This window comes from Oncorhynchus nerka, linkage group LG2 (genome assembly GCF_034236695.1).
Source record: "Oncorhynchus nerka isolate Pitt River linkage group LG2, Oner_Uvic_2.0, whole genome shotgun sequence".
In the NCBI taxonomy this organism is placed as follows: Eukaryota; Metazoa; Chordata; class Actinopteri; order Salmoniformes; family Salmonidae; genus Oncorhynchus; species Oncorhynchus nerka.
The window spans coordinates 43447435-43464499 of NC_088397.1; the positions used below are offsets into that span (position 1 = coordinate 43447435).

A 17065-nucleotide genomic window follows, 5' to 3' on the forward strand; every position below is an offset into this window, starting at 1 on the left:
ATCCCCCTTTCTGTTAGTAGCAGTGTACCATAGTTGGCAGGGAGGGACAGATTGCCCACAACCTCCTCCCTGTAAATGCTAGGAGGACCAGCCCCAAGCCCCAGACCACGATACTGTATATCATTGAAACACCACAATGTGTTCTCAGAACTCCGTCTGCCTCCATTTCCTGTGGGAACACAGCATTGACTCACTCTACAACACATATGGTTCAAGGGCAAAGGACAACCCCATCAAATGAGATATTATATAATGATAATACTATATAATACTAGTATAGTAATAAGACACTTTATCAACTGAGGCACTACATAGAGACTGCATGCAACATGAGCAGAATTAATTTCTTCCTCATTAAGGACAGCAGGGCACAATAGGGATGACATAATCTTGAGTCTCTGATTGTTAGAACGTTCCCTTTCACCTGAACCTAATAGAGAAGTGTTGTAACTGTGAAAAGAATCTCCCTTTCTTTCCAGAGAGAAATGCGTTGTCTATTGGATCATTGAGATTTGTAACAGAAAATGAATAATTACAGTATATGGGGATTGTTTGTAAAGAGGGGAGTGGAATACTGTATTACAGACAGCTACTAAACACACTGCCACCTTCTGCCCTGCAAGTGAGAGAGATGACGATCGAGGGAGAGAGGGTAGAGAGGGAGGGAGATGGTCCAGTCCTCCGCAGAAGGTTTCCAGCAGCACTCTGTGACTCCCACTACCACTATGCAATCAGGCATGCACACAATCTCCCCGAAATCCATTACCTCACTGGCCATGCTGAACTCAGTGAGTGAACTTGTGTGTGAGTAAGAGATAGAAAGTCCCTATCTACCCTGGGGCAAATAGAGACAGAGAGAAACCATACAAGTAGAGGCTGACTGTGAGAGGACTGAGCTGAGGAAAGCCGGACAGAGTGAGAACTCCTACCATCTGTAGAAAACACAGGGAAGGACTCTGAGAGAGCGAGAATTTGGAGGTGAGAGAGCTAATCCCGGGAAGGGGACGTGGAGCGGGAACCAGCGGAGGAGCAGCGCGGCCGTCAGTCCATATCAAAAGATGATTTTGTCTGACACATTGAAAGGGGGATTACTGGTGAGCACGCTCCGCTGGTCCTCTCCCCTGGCCTGGCATGGCTGGTCCCAAATGGCACCCTATTCTCTCCCTGGTCAAAAGTAGTGCACTGTGTCGGGAATAGGGTGCCAATTGGGACACGCTCCTGGGTTCACCCACTGCTGTTCTGTTCAGTTCACACCATGTGTTCACAGCCCCCCAAAAAACGTGACTTGCCCACATACCGGACAAATCCTGGTATGCACAAGCCCGAGACTGTGTAGACAACCAGAGTACTACCACAACTCAACTTAACAGTTGCCTCAAGAGCTGAGGCCTGAACAACTGCTGATTTAGAAAGATACAACAGGTGAAAAGCCAGTAGCCTCGTCCGTCGTGGTGGCTTTTGACTGCTTAGTATACCGACCGGAGCTTAGCCAGAGAAACATTCCTATTTCTCAATCAAATACATCTAAAAGTGTATGAAAGGCAGAGGCTGATAAGAACAATCATACAGTTCCCTTATAGTTCATTTCTGTCATCATGTGACAGTTATAAGCACGTGGATGAGACAGAATAGAACAGAAAGCATTCTGAGAACTGGAACAAATGGAATTGTGAAGAAGAATCAGAACTCTCAGGCAGTAGCTGGCATTCCTGAAGATTCCAACGATACAGGCAGTATCACAACCAGCTGTGATTGGGAGTCCCATAGGGCGGAGAATTGGCCCAGCGTCGTCCAGGTTTGGCCGGTGTAGGCCGTCATTGTAAATAATAATTTGTTCTTAACTGACTTGCCAAGTTAAATAAAGGTTAAATAAAAAAATAAAAACAAGCCACAGAGAGGCATCAACACCCTGATGCTATGTTTGCTTTCTTAAAGACCACGAATGGGAGGACAAAGATGTGACAAAACATTACAAGTAGCAGAGGCCACCAGTGTCTGACCCTGAGGACTGAGTCTGCTGGGTAGATAGACAGACACAGACAGTAAATCACAGAGGACTAGGCAAACCTGAGTCATCAGCTACAGTAGAACAAGGAGATGTTCTGACACGTTTTAACTCCTTAGTGGCATCATACACTGTAAGCTCATACTGACCTCACTCTGGTCAATATGTGGACAAAAAGACAATTGGAGAATGTTTGGAGATGGAGATGCCTTATTGAGATACACTTCCTATTACATATTATTGTAGACTCACAGTAACTGAGTCTACAATATACTAACTGGCCATAGCACTACCCAACCTACTCAATGACTATGTTACTACAGAAGAATAAGAATATTACTCAATGTCACTCAGGTTCTAGCCTCTGCGACACCAGAGATATTAGAGAAAGGAGGAGATAGGAATCGAATTAGGCAATGAATGGAGGAACGCATAATGCCCAGCAGACTATCGACCAATCGCGTTCACATTGTTATGCTAAGCTAGTCAGGGTATGAGTGGAGAAACCTGCCGATTTTCCTCAAAAAAGTACATAATGCCAAGATTCCAAAGCTGTACGATATTACAGAGTTAATTTTCTCACATCTCATAAAAGATTTGTAATATTGTACTTCTTGTTGACGAAATTCATGCTCATGTTGAGTTTTTGAGCTAGCGCCCAATTGACTCCAAGGAGAGTTCTTATAATTGCAGAATGAACCGCATGGCCCATTTACGACGCATGGGCAACATACACAATGGCCGTTAATACAATTCAAATGTAATTTCCGATCTCTTCCAAAGTATCTCTAGCGACACTCCTCATATACATTTACTGGATTTGTTGAACAGCAGAGTTGTAAAGTACTTTAATAAAAATACTTTAAAGTACTACTTTTCCTTAACACACAAAAGTACTTGTTACACTTTGAATGCTTAGCATGACAGGAAAATGATCCAATTCGCGCACTTATCAAGAGAACATCGCTGGTCATTCCTACTGCCTTTGATCTGGTGGACTCACTAAACACACATGCTTCGTTTGTAAATTATGTCTGAGTGTTGAAGTGTGCCTCTGGCTATCCATAAATTACAGAAAAACAAGAAAATTGTGCCATCTGGTTTGCTTAATAAGGAATTTGAAATTATTTATACTTTTACTTTTGATACTTAAGTATATTTTAGCAATGTTACTTTTGATATGTAAGTATATTTAAAACCAAATACTTTTACACTTTTAATCAAGTAGTATATTACTGGGTGACTTTCACTTTTACTTGAGTAATTTTGTACTGAGTATTCAATACAATATTCAATACAATACTTTTACTGTGGCACCTAGAATCGTTTTTGCTCTATAAGCCAATATGTATTTCATATACAGTTATTTGCATTGGTGGCATTTATTTCTCATTGGAAGACGTTTTAAAACCTAAATGTAATGCAAATGTCACTTAAATATGAACAAATATGAATCATTATTCATGTTAGACAATTATTTTTCATATATTATTAATAAATACAGATTATTGACACCCTCTACTATTAAACAGAGGACTATTATTTAGAACGGTTTGAAATTCCGTGACCCGGAAATACATTTTTAGTGTCGCTGATGAGTTTCCTCAGGTTCAGGCAAGGTATAATTTAGCTCAAGTCAGAATATGGATATAATACTTTATGATGAAAACCTGTTTTTATTGACACTAGGCTGCAACATCACAATGTATCCCACGAAAAGTATCATATAATAACATCTTCGTAGTTGGTTTCGACTGTATGGATTAAGCAGTTAATGCAAATCCTATTGGTTGGGTTTCAGCTATCTACATAAGAAAGTTTGTATGATAGAAAAAACATCTTACCTTGAAACTTCTTTGTTTCCATTGCCTGTTTGCATGTGATTAGACGTGTTCCAACGTGATGTAGGTTATTCCCCCAAAAACTATCAAGTTATTGGAAAGAGGAAACAAGACTATGATCTTCTGTCGTCATACATAGACTGTAAACTCAAAACAGTCCGATCATAAAATCTGAATAAAACCGTTTTTCCGATTATAATAAAAAAAGTCGTCAATGGCAAACTTTCACTTTGACTCGTCAAAATCTACATCCATAACGCATCGCCCTTGAAGTAGCATAGCTTAGTTTTTTAACCATCAGGTTTTTGGTTTATTTTTTTCTGTGGCTACAGTTGTTTCATGCGTTGACGCATCATGAAACACAGACTATGGTCCACTGTGGAGATGTAACGCCGCTTCAAGCACCGCCCATCAACAGTGTGTGTGCGAGAGAGCGAGAGACCAAGGTAAAATGGGTTTTATATTGGATATTCGGTTCTCTCGTCAATAGTTATTGAACCAAACATGCCATGATGATGAAACAGTGGCGTGTATTCATGGATGCCAAAAGATTCATCCCCCCAAAAGGATGAAAAAACCCAGCAATTATGTATATTTCTTCTCTCTGTGTTTCCTAATTTTCATTCAATTCAAAAGAGACTGCATGTATCTTGCTGGAGAAAGCATCCGAGCGAGCACAACAGCGCCCCTCTGTCACTGTATGTGTATCCCATCTATCTGATGCTGTCTGGTCAAAAATAGTATGATAATGTTGCTGCCCGTAGCATTGAACATAAAGGAAGCCAGCGAGCTTGATAAAAAAAAAAACAATAATAGCCATTCAGTGTTGAGCTAAACTGAGTGAGCTCTAATATGAATCGTCTTATCACACCATTTTTTGTGAGGTTTGGCTTCACAACAATGACATCAGAAGCCAAATGTAATTTACAGAAGAAAAAAAATGAACTGTTGCATCTTGTTGTTTTCTGGTGTCTAGCTAGCTAACTAAAACTTGCCCTTTCCTAAATTAACCATGGATGGAGATCGGGATTTGGACTTTACTTCATTCTCCGTACTGGCCAATGATAATAATGGTGATTCTGATCCAACCATAAATTCATACATTGTGCCTCTGGCCTGAAAGAATGAAAGATCAATATGTAGCTAGATGTAGTAGGCTAATGTTAACTACCTGGCTAATCGTTGCCCATGAAAGGAAGTTACAGTGGTTCCTCCTTTAAAAGTTGTGTCATACTGCGGCACACCCTGCGTGCTGCTGCAGCATTCTGTGGCACGTCATTTAATTCTCAGCCATTTCTCCTGTTACTGCAAGTTATTGCTAGTTTGACCACCAGAGGGCATCATTGAGAAACATTTGATAGTACTCCGTATTGGCATTACCAGAGATTTTAAAACCTTTTTTGCAATAACATAGTATATGGGATTGATTTTAAGAAATTTGGCTTATGGTGTTTCCATTCAGAGAAAAATGAAACCCTAAGGGTTTCCGTTAGGATGGGATGGCGCTGTACAACGTGATTGTTGGGAGTAAGCTACAGGATTGGAGGATTCAAAATTATTTGCCTTCATTAGACAACTTTGTTCCAATATTTCTGTAAATCAGTGATATTTATTCCCATAGTAATTCGTTATGGATCCATAACTAAGTCAACATCTGCATTTTGAAAGAGTATTTTTTAATCTTTATTTTTTTAACAAAATGTGGTTATTTGTTATTTATTATTAGGCTACTGTGCTCTGGTATTCTGCGCTCTGGTACACTCAGACGAGAGTGCTCTGAAATCCGTGTAGATAGTAGCCTGGACACATGACATTTTTAACAACGTTCCTTTCTGATAGAAACTAGTTTATTGCATCCGCCGTGGAGTCTAGTTTCATAAGATGACCATATTTCCCAACTGCTTGCTGTTGTTTTGAAGTAATCGCGAAAAAACAGGCCTTATTTTAGTGCATTTTTCGGCAACATGAAAGAGAGGAGGATGGCATTGGTGTTTCTTTACAAGTAGGGTGGGTCAACTTGTTTTTTATACACACACACACACACACACACACACACACACACACACACACACACACACACACACACACAAATCAGTACCTTGGACAGACACGATATTTAGCTTACGTTGATCGGACTAATTTGTTTTTGGAATCTTTTGATTTAATGCTGTTGAAGTTGAAATGGTGCTGGAATAGTGGAGGCAGCTCTTGTTTTCTTTGCGACTTGCGGTAACTCTCCGGGGTTCTAAATCAATAGTTGTTTAGTGGTCCGTAGGAAATATTAACTTGATTGATTGGTAGGTTCCTGTAACAGTTTGTTACATGCAATATGCCAGACAGATGTTGCTCTCCAATTTTGTGATGAAACAAAGGTGTGGTAGAATTTATTTTGCCACTGTGTCTTCTTATTTTCTCGGCCTTAGGCTTATATATCATGGTGGCAGGACATATGAACTAAGAGGTTGTAGAACAACAACGCAATTATCACAACACGTAAACTAAGCAAAAAAGAAACCTCCCTTTTTCAGGACCCTGTGTTTCAAAGATAATTCGTACAAATCCAAATAACTTCACAGATCTTCATTGTAAAGGGTTTAAACACTGTTTCCCATGCTTGTTCATTGAACCATAAACAATTAATGAACATGCACCTGTGAAACGGTCATTAAGACACTAACAGCTTACAGACGGTAGGCAATTAAGGTCACAGTTATGAAAACTTAGGACACTACTAAAGAGACTCTGAAAAACACCAAAAGAAAGATGCCCAGGGTCCCTGCTCATCTGCGTGAATGTACCTTAGGCATGCTGCAAGGAGGTATGTAAGACTGCATATGTGGCCAGGGCAATAAATTGCAATGTCCGGACTGTGAGACGCCTAAGACAGCACTACAGGGAGACAGAGCGGACAGCTGATCGTCCTCGCAGTGGCAGACCACGTGTAACAACACCTGCACAAGATCGGTACATCCAAACATCACACCTGCGGGACAGGTACAGGATGTCAACAACAACTGCCCGAGTTACACCAGGAATGCACAACCCTCCCAATCAGTGCTCAGAATGTTCGCAATAGGCTGAGAGAGGCTGGACTGAGGGCCCATAGGCCTGTTGTAAGGCAGGTCCTCACCAGACATCACCGGCAACAACGTCACCTATGGGCACAAATCCACCGTCGCTGGACCAGACAGGACTGGCAAAAAGTGCTCTTCACTGACGAATCACAGTTTTGTCTCACCAGGGGTGATGGTCGGATTCGCATTTATCGTTGAAGGAATGAGTGTTACACCGAGGTCTGTACTCTGGAGCTGGATCGATTTGGAGGTGAAGGATCCATCATGGTCTGGGGCGATGTGTCGCATCATTATCGGACTGAGCTTGTTGTCACTGCAGGCAAACTCAACGCTGTGCGTTACAGGGAAGACATCCTGCTCCCTCATGTGGTACCCTTCCTGCAGGCTCATCCTGACATGACCCTCCAGCATGACAATGCAACCAGCCATACTGCTCGTTCTGTGCGTGATTTCCTGCAAGACAAGAATGTCAGTGTTCTACTATGGCCAGCGAAGAGCCCGGATCTCAATCCCATTGAGCACGTCTGGGACCTGTTGGATCGGAGGGTGAGGGCTAGGGCCATTCCCCCCAGAAATGTCCGGGAACTTGCAGGTGCCTTGGTGGAAGAGTGGCGTAACATCTCACAGCAATAACTGGCAAATCTGGTGCAGTCCATGAGGAGGAGACTCACTGCAGTACTTAATGCAGCTGGTGGCCACACCAGATACTGACAGTTACTTTTGATTTTGAACCCCCCCCCTTTGTTCAGGGATACATTATTCCATTTCTGTTAGTCACATGTCTGTGGAACTTGTTCAGTTTATGTCTCAGTTGTGGAATCTTATGTTCATACAAATATTTACACGTTAAGTTTTCTGAAAATAAACGCAGTTGACGGTGAGAGGACGTTTCTTTTTTTTGTTGCTGAGTTTAGGTTGAAACATGGCATTTTGTCCCGGACATGGCTTCCCCAGTGATTTTACCCACGCATCACTACTGCTATGAAAATGGTATATTCTGAATCGGGTGGATGGAGAACATTGCACATATTTTTCGAATTTCAATCTTCAATAGCTCTTACACAAAGCGTGCAATGACTTTGAAAATGATACACTACATGACAAAAAGTATGTGGACACCTGCTCATCGAACATCTCATTCCAAAATCATGGGCATTAATATGAAGTTGGTCTCCCCTTTGCAGCTATAACAGACTCCACTCTTCTGGAAAGGCTTTCCACTAGATGTTGTATCACTCCAGAGAATGCGTTTCCACTGTTCCAGAGTCCAAAGGCGGCGAGCTTTACACCACTCCAACCGACGCTTGGCATTGTGCATGCTTCAGGAGGCAGTTTGGAATTCGGTAGTGAGTGTTGCAACCGAGGACAGACAACCTTTACTTGCTACACACTTCAGCCCTCGGCGGTCCCGTTCCCATTCTGTGTGGCCTACCACTTCACGGCTGAGCCGTTGTTGCTCCTAGATTTTCCCATTTCACAATAACAGCACTTACAGTTGACCAGGGCAGTTCTAGAAGGGCAAACATTTTATGAACTGACTTGTTGGAAAGGTGGCATCCTATAACGGTGCCACGTTGACAGTTACTGAGCTCTTCAGTAATGCCATTCTACTGCCAATGTTAGTCTATGGAGATTGCATGGCTGTGTGCTCAATTTTATACATCTGTCAGCAACTGATGTAGCTGAAATACTAAAATCCACTAATTTGAAGGGGTGTCCAGATACTTTTGTAAATATAATCTTTATTGGGGCTGCAGGTAGCCTAGCGGTTAAAAGAGTTGGACCATCAATTGAACAGTTGCTGGTTCGAATCCCTAAGCTGACTAGGTGAACATCTGTCTTTACCCTTGAGCAAGGCACTTAAGCCTAATTACTCTGGATAAGACTGTCTGATAAATGAGTAATATGTCAAATTATATTCTGAATCAGGGGAGGATGGAGAAAAATATATAATTTTCATAATCATGGCATGCTTTGTTTAAGAGCCATCCAGAAGAAGAAAAAAACATTTCAACAACAAAAAAGGTATTTCTCTCTCCTCCCCCGCTTCAGAATATATCATTTTTATAGTCATAGCACGCTTTGTCTGACCTTACACTTGTGGAAATTAGTCTATATGGATAGGACAAAATTCAAATGTTTCTTACAGGTTAAATAACCAGTGGTGGAAAAAGTACCCAATTGTTATACTTGAGTAAAAGTACAGATAACTTAATAAAAAATGACTCATGTAAAAGTGACCCAGTGAAATACTACTTGAGTGTAAGTCTAAAAGTATTTGGTTTTAAATATACTTAAGTATGAAAAGTAAAAGTATAAATCATTTCCAGTTCCTCATATTAAGCAAACCAGACAGCACAATTTTCTTTTGTTACATTTACAGATAGCCACAGGCATGCTCCAACAATCAGACATAATTTACAAACTAAGCCTTTGTGTTTTGTGTGTCCATCAGTAGGGATGACCAGCGATGTTGTCTTGATTAGTGTGTGAATTGGGCCATTTTCCTGTCCTGCTAAGCATTCAAAATGTAAAGAGCACTTTTGGATGTCAGGGAAAATGTATGGATTAAAAAGTACATACTTTTCATTAGGAATGTAGTGAAGTAAAAGTGGTCAAAAACATAAATTGTTAAGTAAAGTAGTACCCCAAAAAACTACTTAAGTTGTACCTTAAAGTATTTTTTATTTAAGTACTTTACACCACTGGAAAAAACCATGGTAGCAATTAAAAAGTAACAGTTTGGAGATTATGGTAAAATGATTAGACTAAAGGTGAGGACACAACAGTTCACCTGACGAGACTGAATCCAAAAACATTACACTGTTGATTCATGTGCATTTTATATTTACTGTACGTTTCACCGCATTTGTTGATAACGAAATCTGAAAATATTCTGGATACATTCAGTAGCATGATAAGAATATTATTGGAAAATATGGGCTAGGTGCAACAATGGACAAAACAATGATGGGGGTTTGAGTGAGAGGTTTAACTGGTGTTTTCAATGGCCACACCTTTCCAAAGTGTGTACAGTTCCTAAATAATTTCAATGCACTTGTATCACTCAAAGAAAGGGGTAGGCTGTCATTGTAAATAAGAATTTGTTGATAACTGACTAGCCTAGTTAAATAAACGTTTAAAAAAGTATTTAATTTAAAGATTATTTTTGAATCCTCCTACAGTAGCTGTGCCATCAAGGAACTAGACGAGGCACACTTGTAGTTGTTTTGTTTGGAACACAGCCCTGCATCCCTACCTTTACAAATTATGCCCACCTGACCCAGATTGCAATTTATAATAGAACATTTTGGGATTGCGTAAACAACAATACTTATCCCAAAATGTTCCATTATAATTTGCTATCTGGGTCAGGGTGGCATAATTTGAGCATTTGTTTTTTTGCCAACATTACATTTCATAAAATATGATCTTAAAGTGTTAGGCTTTCACAATGCAATTCAGAGAAACAGTAATTCCGGTACACCTAGAATGGAGTCATGAGTGCATTCAGATGAATGATCTGTGGAATATTTTCTTCACAAATAAAATAAAGGTGTATTGGTTGCGGACACAGATTTGCAGATTTTATTGCGTGTACAACGAAATGCTTCTGTTTCTAGCTCCAACAGTGCAGTAATACCTAAAGCAATACAATTAAAATAACAAATACACATAAACCTGAACATTTTTACAGTTAAGAAATATCATGACAAATGTCAGAGCGAAATATAAATATATATACAGTACCAGTCAAAAGTTTGGACACACCTACTCATTCCAGGGTTTTTATTTTTCACTATTTTCTACATTGTAGAATAATAATGAAGACAACACTATGAAATAACACACATGGAACCATCTAGTAACCAAAAAAAAGTTTTAGACAAATCTAAATATATTTTATATATTTGAGATGCTTCAAAGTAGCCACCCTTTGCCTTGATGACAGCTTTGCACTCTTGGCATTCTCTCAACCAGCTTCATAAGGAATGCTTTTCCAATGGTCTTCAAGGAGTTCCCACATATGCTGAGCACTTACTTGTTGGCTGATTTTCCTTCACTCTGCGGTCCAACTCATCCCAAACCATCTCAATTTGGTTGAGGTCAGGGGATTGTGGAGGCCAAGTCATCTGATGCAGCACCACCACACTCCTTCTTGGTCAAATATGGTCTATGGTGTCAGGTAAGGCGAAGGTGAGATGGTCTTTAACTAGCCTATCAAAGCACTTCATGATGACATAAGTGAGTGCTACGGGGCGATAGTCATTTAGTTCAGTTATATATACAATACCTGAAGTATACAGTACAACAAGCAAACATAAGTTCATTCTGTTCAGGACAACCCAGGGTATAACACCATGTCATCTTGGAATGTTACACCAAACATTGTGATCATAAACATTGACACGGTATATTATTTGAGTTTTATGATATGGAAATGAGAAGTACACATTTGGACACACTGGTGTTTGGCTTGCGCTTGTATGACAAAGCTGGATTTATTATAATCCTCAACATCTCATTTTACAAAATACATTGAGTCAGCGTAATTTACAGCATTGCCCAATTAGAGGGAGGGATGGGGGCAACTTCTTGTCGCTCGCTGTACTCCTATTTAGAATGTCTGTCAGTCAAAACCCATACAGAGCTGTGAAGTGGAGAACATGAGCTCTGATGTCATGTATAGCATATTACTGTACAGCCACTGCATTCCAATTTAGGCGACTATCATTGTCAAAATATTGGATATTTGCATCCCGTCCACGGGTACAAGTGTAAAGGGCTACGAGCTATTGAATGTGGAAATCCGATAATCCAAATGCCAAAATTTTTGGGGGGTATTTTTCGCCGTCTTCCCAATTCAGAAAATATAATTTTCCATAGGCATGGCACTCTTTAAGAGCTATTGAAGATTGAAACCCAAAATCATTTTTAAAATATGTTTTTAAGTTGTGTTTTGTTCTCCATGCAACCCCGATTCAGAATGTAACATTTTCATAGTCATTGGCATGCTTGTTTCAATTGCTGTTGACGAGAGAAAACATATCCAATATTAAACTACTTTTACCGTGTGAGTGAGAGAGCGACCAATGGGTCTTTTACAGTGAGATACAGTACAGCAGGGTTCCCCAACTGGTGGCCAGTGATTTTATTTGGACCCCCAAGTTTTCTGAGCAAAACATAATAAATAAAAACATGCTTGTTTTATAGATTTTTCACTGTTGGACATCTGCTTCAAGAGATTTTAATTTTGGAAATCTGTTCAAGTATTCCCACACATAGAGACGTGATCGTATACAAATGTAAGCAGGGTTTGCAGTCAAATGATCTGTAATTATGTTCCGGATCCCCATATCAGAATCGAGTTGTGTAGAGTGTAACACACTACATTACTCAGCACCAAGTAGGCCTATAGGAAATGTAGTCATTGGTGTGATTTCTAATCCTCTCTCTACAGTAATTTCTTTTGAATAGTAGTCTATTCACCATGGGATGGTAATCTACATAATATTTTTTTAAATGTAGATTAATGGATAATAAACTTCCCATATTGCTACTGAATTTGAGCAGTGCTGACGGACTGCCATAACGCCAAAAAGTTTATAATAGGCACTAATGTGACTTAAATGTAGGGGTTGGGTGGGAAAAAAATGTGGGGGTTAAAAAAATATTTCTATCTCAACCAATTATTACACCACATTTGACAGTTACTAAAACATGCAATAGGTTACATTATATTTTAACTACCAGTTTGTATCTTGACCTTGGACTTACGGCGCACTTGGCACGGTGCTACTGGTGAAATCAGTTGCCACTTCAAAATGGGCAGATATCAAATATACATCTATGTTGCCATCTAAAGGGTGTAAATGATATTTCAGATTGTGTTCTTGCAATGACATGTTTAGTTACACACTTTGAGCAGGAAAATGGGTTGTGTCTCACCGAACCATCCTAAATCTCGTCTCCTTGACTTGGTTGTCCGAGGCTTCAATAATGAACAAATTACAATTTCATTTTTTGCTTATTTCCTACATTAGAGTACTATAAAACAGTACAAAGTGTATATATAAAACGTAGAGAAAAAAAGGATCTAAAAACTATACAAAACTGGAATAAAACTGATTATTTCCAAAAACAAAGTGTTGTCAAAATGACTGGCACTGGAAAACATTAAAACATTGTTAGAACATACACTGAAGTAGACCCACAAAGACAGGGTTACTTTTTGCTCTGTAAGAGTTGAATAACAGTATATTGTAAGTCGCTCTGGATAAGAGCGTCTGCTAAATGACTTAAATGTAAATGTAAATGTATTTCCCAAGTTCCAAATAAAGGCATTTAGTTTATAAAATGAGAATGCCCCTAAAATCAAACCCCTGTCCATTACTGTGAGATAACATTTGCATAACTGCTGGTTTGAAAAATATGATAAAAATGTGAATACTCCCAACCTATCTGCTCTCTTACACAACAGTTGTCAAAACCTTTTCTATCAGTAAACCATTTTTTTTTTTAAACAAGTAAAAGTGCTTTGACACTCAGTTCCAGCACCTTGTATCCTTGTGTTGGTGTACAATACTTTAAAAAGTTATTTCATATTTCATCATTGACAATAAATTAAAATAAAGTAACAAACAAATGCTCTTTCATTCAAAACATAATTGTCCCTGTATTTAACAAACTACATCGTTGAAGTCACACATTTGTGTTCAAGCCCAGCACTAACACACCAGATTCGAGTAATCATGGATTTGATTATCAGTAGAGGAGTTGAAGCAGGTGTTTCTGCGCTGGAACAAAAAATGTGTCACCTCTTTGAAGCACCAGAGGACCAAGGTTAATAAACATTGATGTTGGCCATTTGATGAATTGGTAACCTGGTATGGGGTGGGGTGTTTTAAAAAGCAGATCTGGTGTAGTCTGAATTCAACATCTTTACACCACTAACAATTACAGGACAGCACTGCAAAACAACATACAACCATTGTTAAATAATGCATTGCCTTCACAGTCACACAACCGCTACTTAGAAGGTTCACAAAACAGTGACATCACCCTCGGCGTTCTAAAACGTGACATCATTCCTCCATGTTTTATCAGCCCACAGAGATTCTGAAGCAGATGACATCACTAGAATCCATGGGCTTGGTCACTGGGCTTGATCCAATGATTCCTTATGAACAGGCCATGCATGTCCAGGTAATGTAATGTTGTTATGTTCACTACAAGGGAGGAACAGGAAAGAGTCCCAGTCCTTCAGACTGCTCTAGATGGTGGTGGTGAAGCTCAGCTTTACAGATGGTGGGCACGGCGTAGTGCAGAGAGCTGACAGTAGGGGGCTCCTCATCACCTGGAGATAAACAGACACACAATGAAGAGATATTCAGCTAATTTCAGAGGCACAACAAACACACACTGGACTTCACTAGTGAATAACGTTGGTGTTTAATATGAGGGTTTCAGCATAAAATATGCCTTTACATTGTTTTTACACACTTCAATTATTTTACTATGTCAATATGTCTTTGTTTTAAATGTTTTGGTGCCAAACTGGTGGCAGTCAATAGTTGGAAGAGTTGCAGACTTATTTGAAAATGCAATTGTTGATTAGATGCCTTTTTAATTAGACAATTTTCTCTTGAACCATTTGGTCTATCTGCTTTTTTTTTTTTAGAAGTTATTCAAGTATAAATGACCAAAGTTACCATAGATTACCTGTTAATTACAGAAGATTCTGGTAATTTTGGTAAATTAACAGTAGTTTTGCAACCCTAAATGGCACTACTGGTGAAATAGAAACAACCAGTGGTGGAAATGAGTGAGGAGTGGATTAAGAAATATTTTTGGTATGATGTCCGTATATGTCTGAAATGATGTCACTGACTTATCTGACTGAATCATCTCCGAATCCGATGACTCATTCTTAAATCTGACTCATAGTTCATTATCAGTCCTATTGTACTTAAATGTGAAAATGTCATACAGCATAATTTTAGGCATAGGGCTTTAAATCTGAATCATTCTCAATTTGACTTACTTTGACCACTTACTATTTTGCAATGAAAATGTCAGATAATTTTAGGCATAAAACATTTGTCTCTTACCCAGTCCGGAAGAAGATGATTCGCTGTCGGCCAGGGAGGAGGAGTCAGCCTGGTCAGGTGACAGGCCCTCCATGAGGGGGATGGACAGCTCAGAAGAGGGCACTGACAAATCATAGATCCCAGAGTCCCGGGGCATTTCTGGGGGACTGGCTGACTCATCTCCAGCCTGGGGAGGTACGACAGGCCTCAGAGACCTCAGAGCCAGAGGACCCAAACCCGACGTGAACCCAGATTCCCCCTGAGAAAAGCTGGAGCTGGAGAGGCTGTTCCCAGGCCCCCCGGGTCTGTCCAGGGAACAGTGGGCCAGGCTGAGGCTGGGAGGGAGAGACGTGAGCAGCACATTCCTCATCAGAGTACCTTCGCTTTCTGATGGCAACTTAAATAAAACCTCATTGAGCACCAGCCCAGAGTCAAACTTCTCCATGCGAGGCGACGATGATGACAATGACGCTCCGTCACGCAGTGCCAGAGGAGCGGGTTTCACCTGCCTCTCGAACCAATCAGGCTCCAATGAGATGTGCTGGTGCATGTTGCAGATGGCCACGTACAGAGACCGCCCTGACTTGCTCCGGAAGTAGTTCCTCTTGCTGATGTTGAGCGGCTGCGGCTCGCGTTCCGGTAAACTGAGCTGGCGGGAGTGGAGGCGGCCGAACATCTGAGGGAGCTGATCCATGAGCTTGAACTTGGGAGCCAGGCTCAGCATGGTCGGGACGTCGCCCTCGTGGGAGTAGTCGAAGTAGACGGCCATGAAGCGAGACAGGTCCTGGTCTTTCTGGCGCGCCTCACAGAGCTTCTCCGCAATCATGGCCACTGCAACGATGAAGAGCTCTGCTCCATTTGCTGCAGCTGCTCCACCTACACCAAAAGAAACAATGGACATATAGTAAATCAGTGACTTTGAGTTTATCCTTGATAGTTTGTTAAAATGCATGTACTTGGCTGTATATGCATTTATTCAACTAAACATAACCAAAAGGACACCTGTTGTTACTGCCGTTGTTAATTGAGTAGATGTCTGACAATGTTTGACACTTTTGGTTTTCATTTGTCAAACAAATTAAATCAAACAATCATCCCCCCAAAAAAAAAAAATATATCAAATCACCTCTGGCTGGTGATTTCCCCCTGTGGCTCTTCTCTATATAGTGCTTGAGGCCTTTGGAGCAGACAGTGATGATGTAGTGAGCCTCATCTATCTGCCGACTCAGCCAGGACATCTGGCCCTCCTTACAGATCTGCAGGTGCTCCCACAGGTCCAGAGTCACCTGAAAAAAAATAAAAAATAGGAACTGGCGAATGGAATGGGGCGAGGTTAAACTATAATAACACCTGCAGGACTAACCACCACAGAGAGACGTAGTCAGATTCCAATGGTGAATCATCATCACTATTAATGATTAATATTACAGAATAGTAAACCATTTGAGTATTTACTGAACTAAACTCATCACATCGGGCTGGTGGACGAGACTATTACTATTATAAAATATATGCTGATACTACTAATTCTACTATGAAGTCACACACTTCATGGGATCAACCAGCAGGTGGCACAAAGCACACTCCTGATTTACATTTTCCAACCCCATCACATTCATTTCTCTGGCCTGAGCCAACCCTTGGAGCCAACCCTTGGAGCCAACCCTTGGAGCCAACCCTTGAAGCCAACCCTTGAAGCCATTACCTAGCTACAAAGTACAAAGTGGGAAGTTTAGTTCCTACCTCACAGCCACAGAAGTCCTGGAGGAAGAAGGCGAAGCTCTGTACGACTGTGAGGTGTTTGGGGCAGTCCTTAGTGGAGTAGCAGACAAACACCTTAGTCCGGGGCCAGGGTCTGTCTGCATTCAGAGCTGTGGTGTGAGACGATGACTCAGCACTCTCCTCATCCAGATGGGAGTAGATATTCTCTGCACAGATCAAGTTACAACACAATATACAGTATTAATACAATATGAAGACAATAAAGGTGAAGGGAAATGCACTGGCCTATTCTACTAAACGTCGACTAATGTTTGTAAATGTTGGATACAGATT

General features: G+C 40.5%; 1 protein-coding gene and 1 pseudogene across 1 annotated transcript in view; both read right to left on the reverse strand.

Annotated features, from left to right (window-relative positions):
* Positions 1 to 4203, reverse strand: part of LOC115135574 (rho guanine nucleotide exchange factor 3-like) — a 145582-nt pseudogene extending 141379 nt beyond the window's left edge.
* Positions 4204 to 11776: 7573 nt separating this feature from the next.
* LOC115135588 (interleukin-17 receptor D-like) overlaps positions 11777 to 17065 on the reverse strand; it is a 58705-nt gene continuing 53416 nt past the window's right edge. The window contains exons 11-14 of the mRNA XM_029670437.2: positions 16754 to 16938; positions 16137 to 16296; positions 15032 to 15886; positions 11777 to 14277 (exon numbers count right to left, since the gene is read on the reverse strand). Coding sequence (XP_029526297.2) covers positions 14150 to 14277; positions 15032 to 15886; positions 16137 to 16296; positions 16754 to 16938 — 1328 coding nt within the window. The 3' untranslated portion in view covers positions 11777 to 14149. The remainder of the gene's footprint in view (positions 14278 to 15031; positions 15887 to 16136; positions 16297 to 16753; positions 16939 to 17065) is intronic.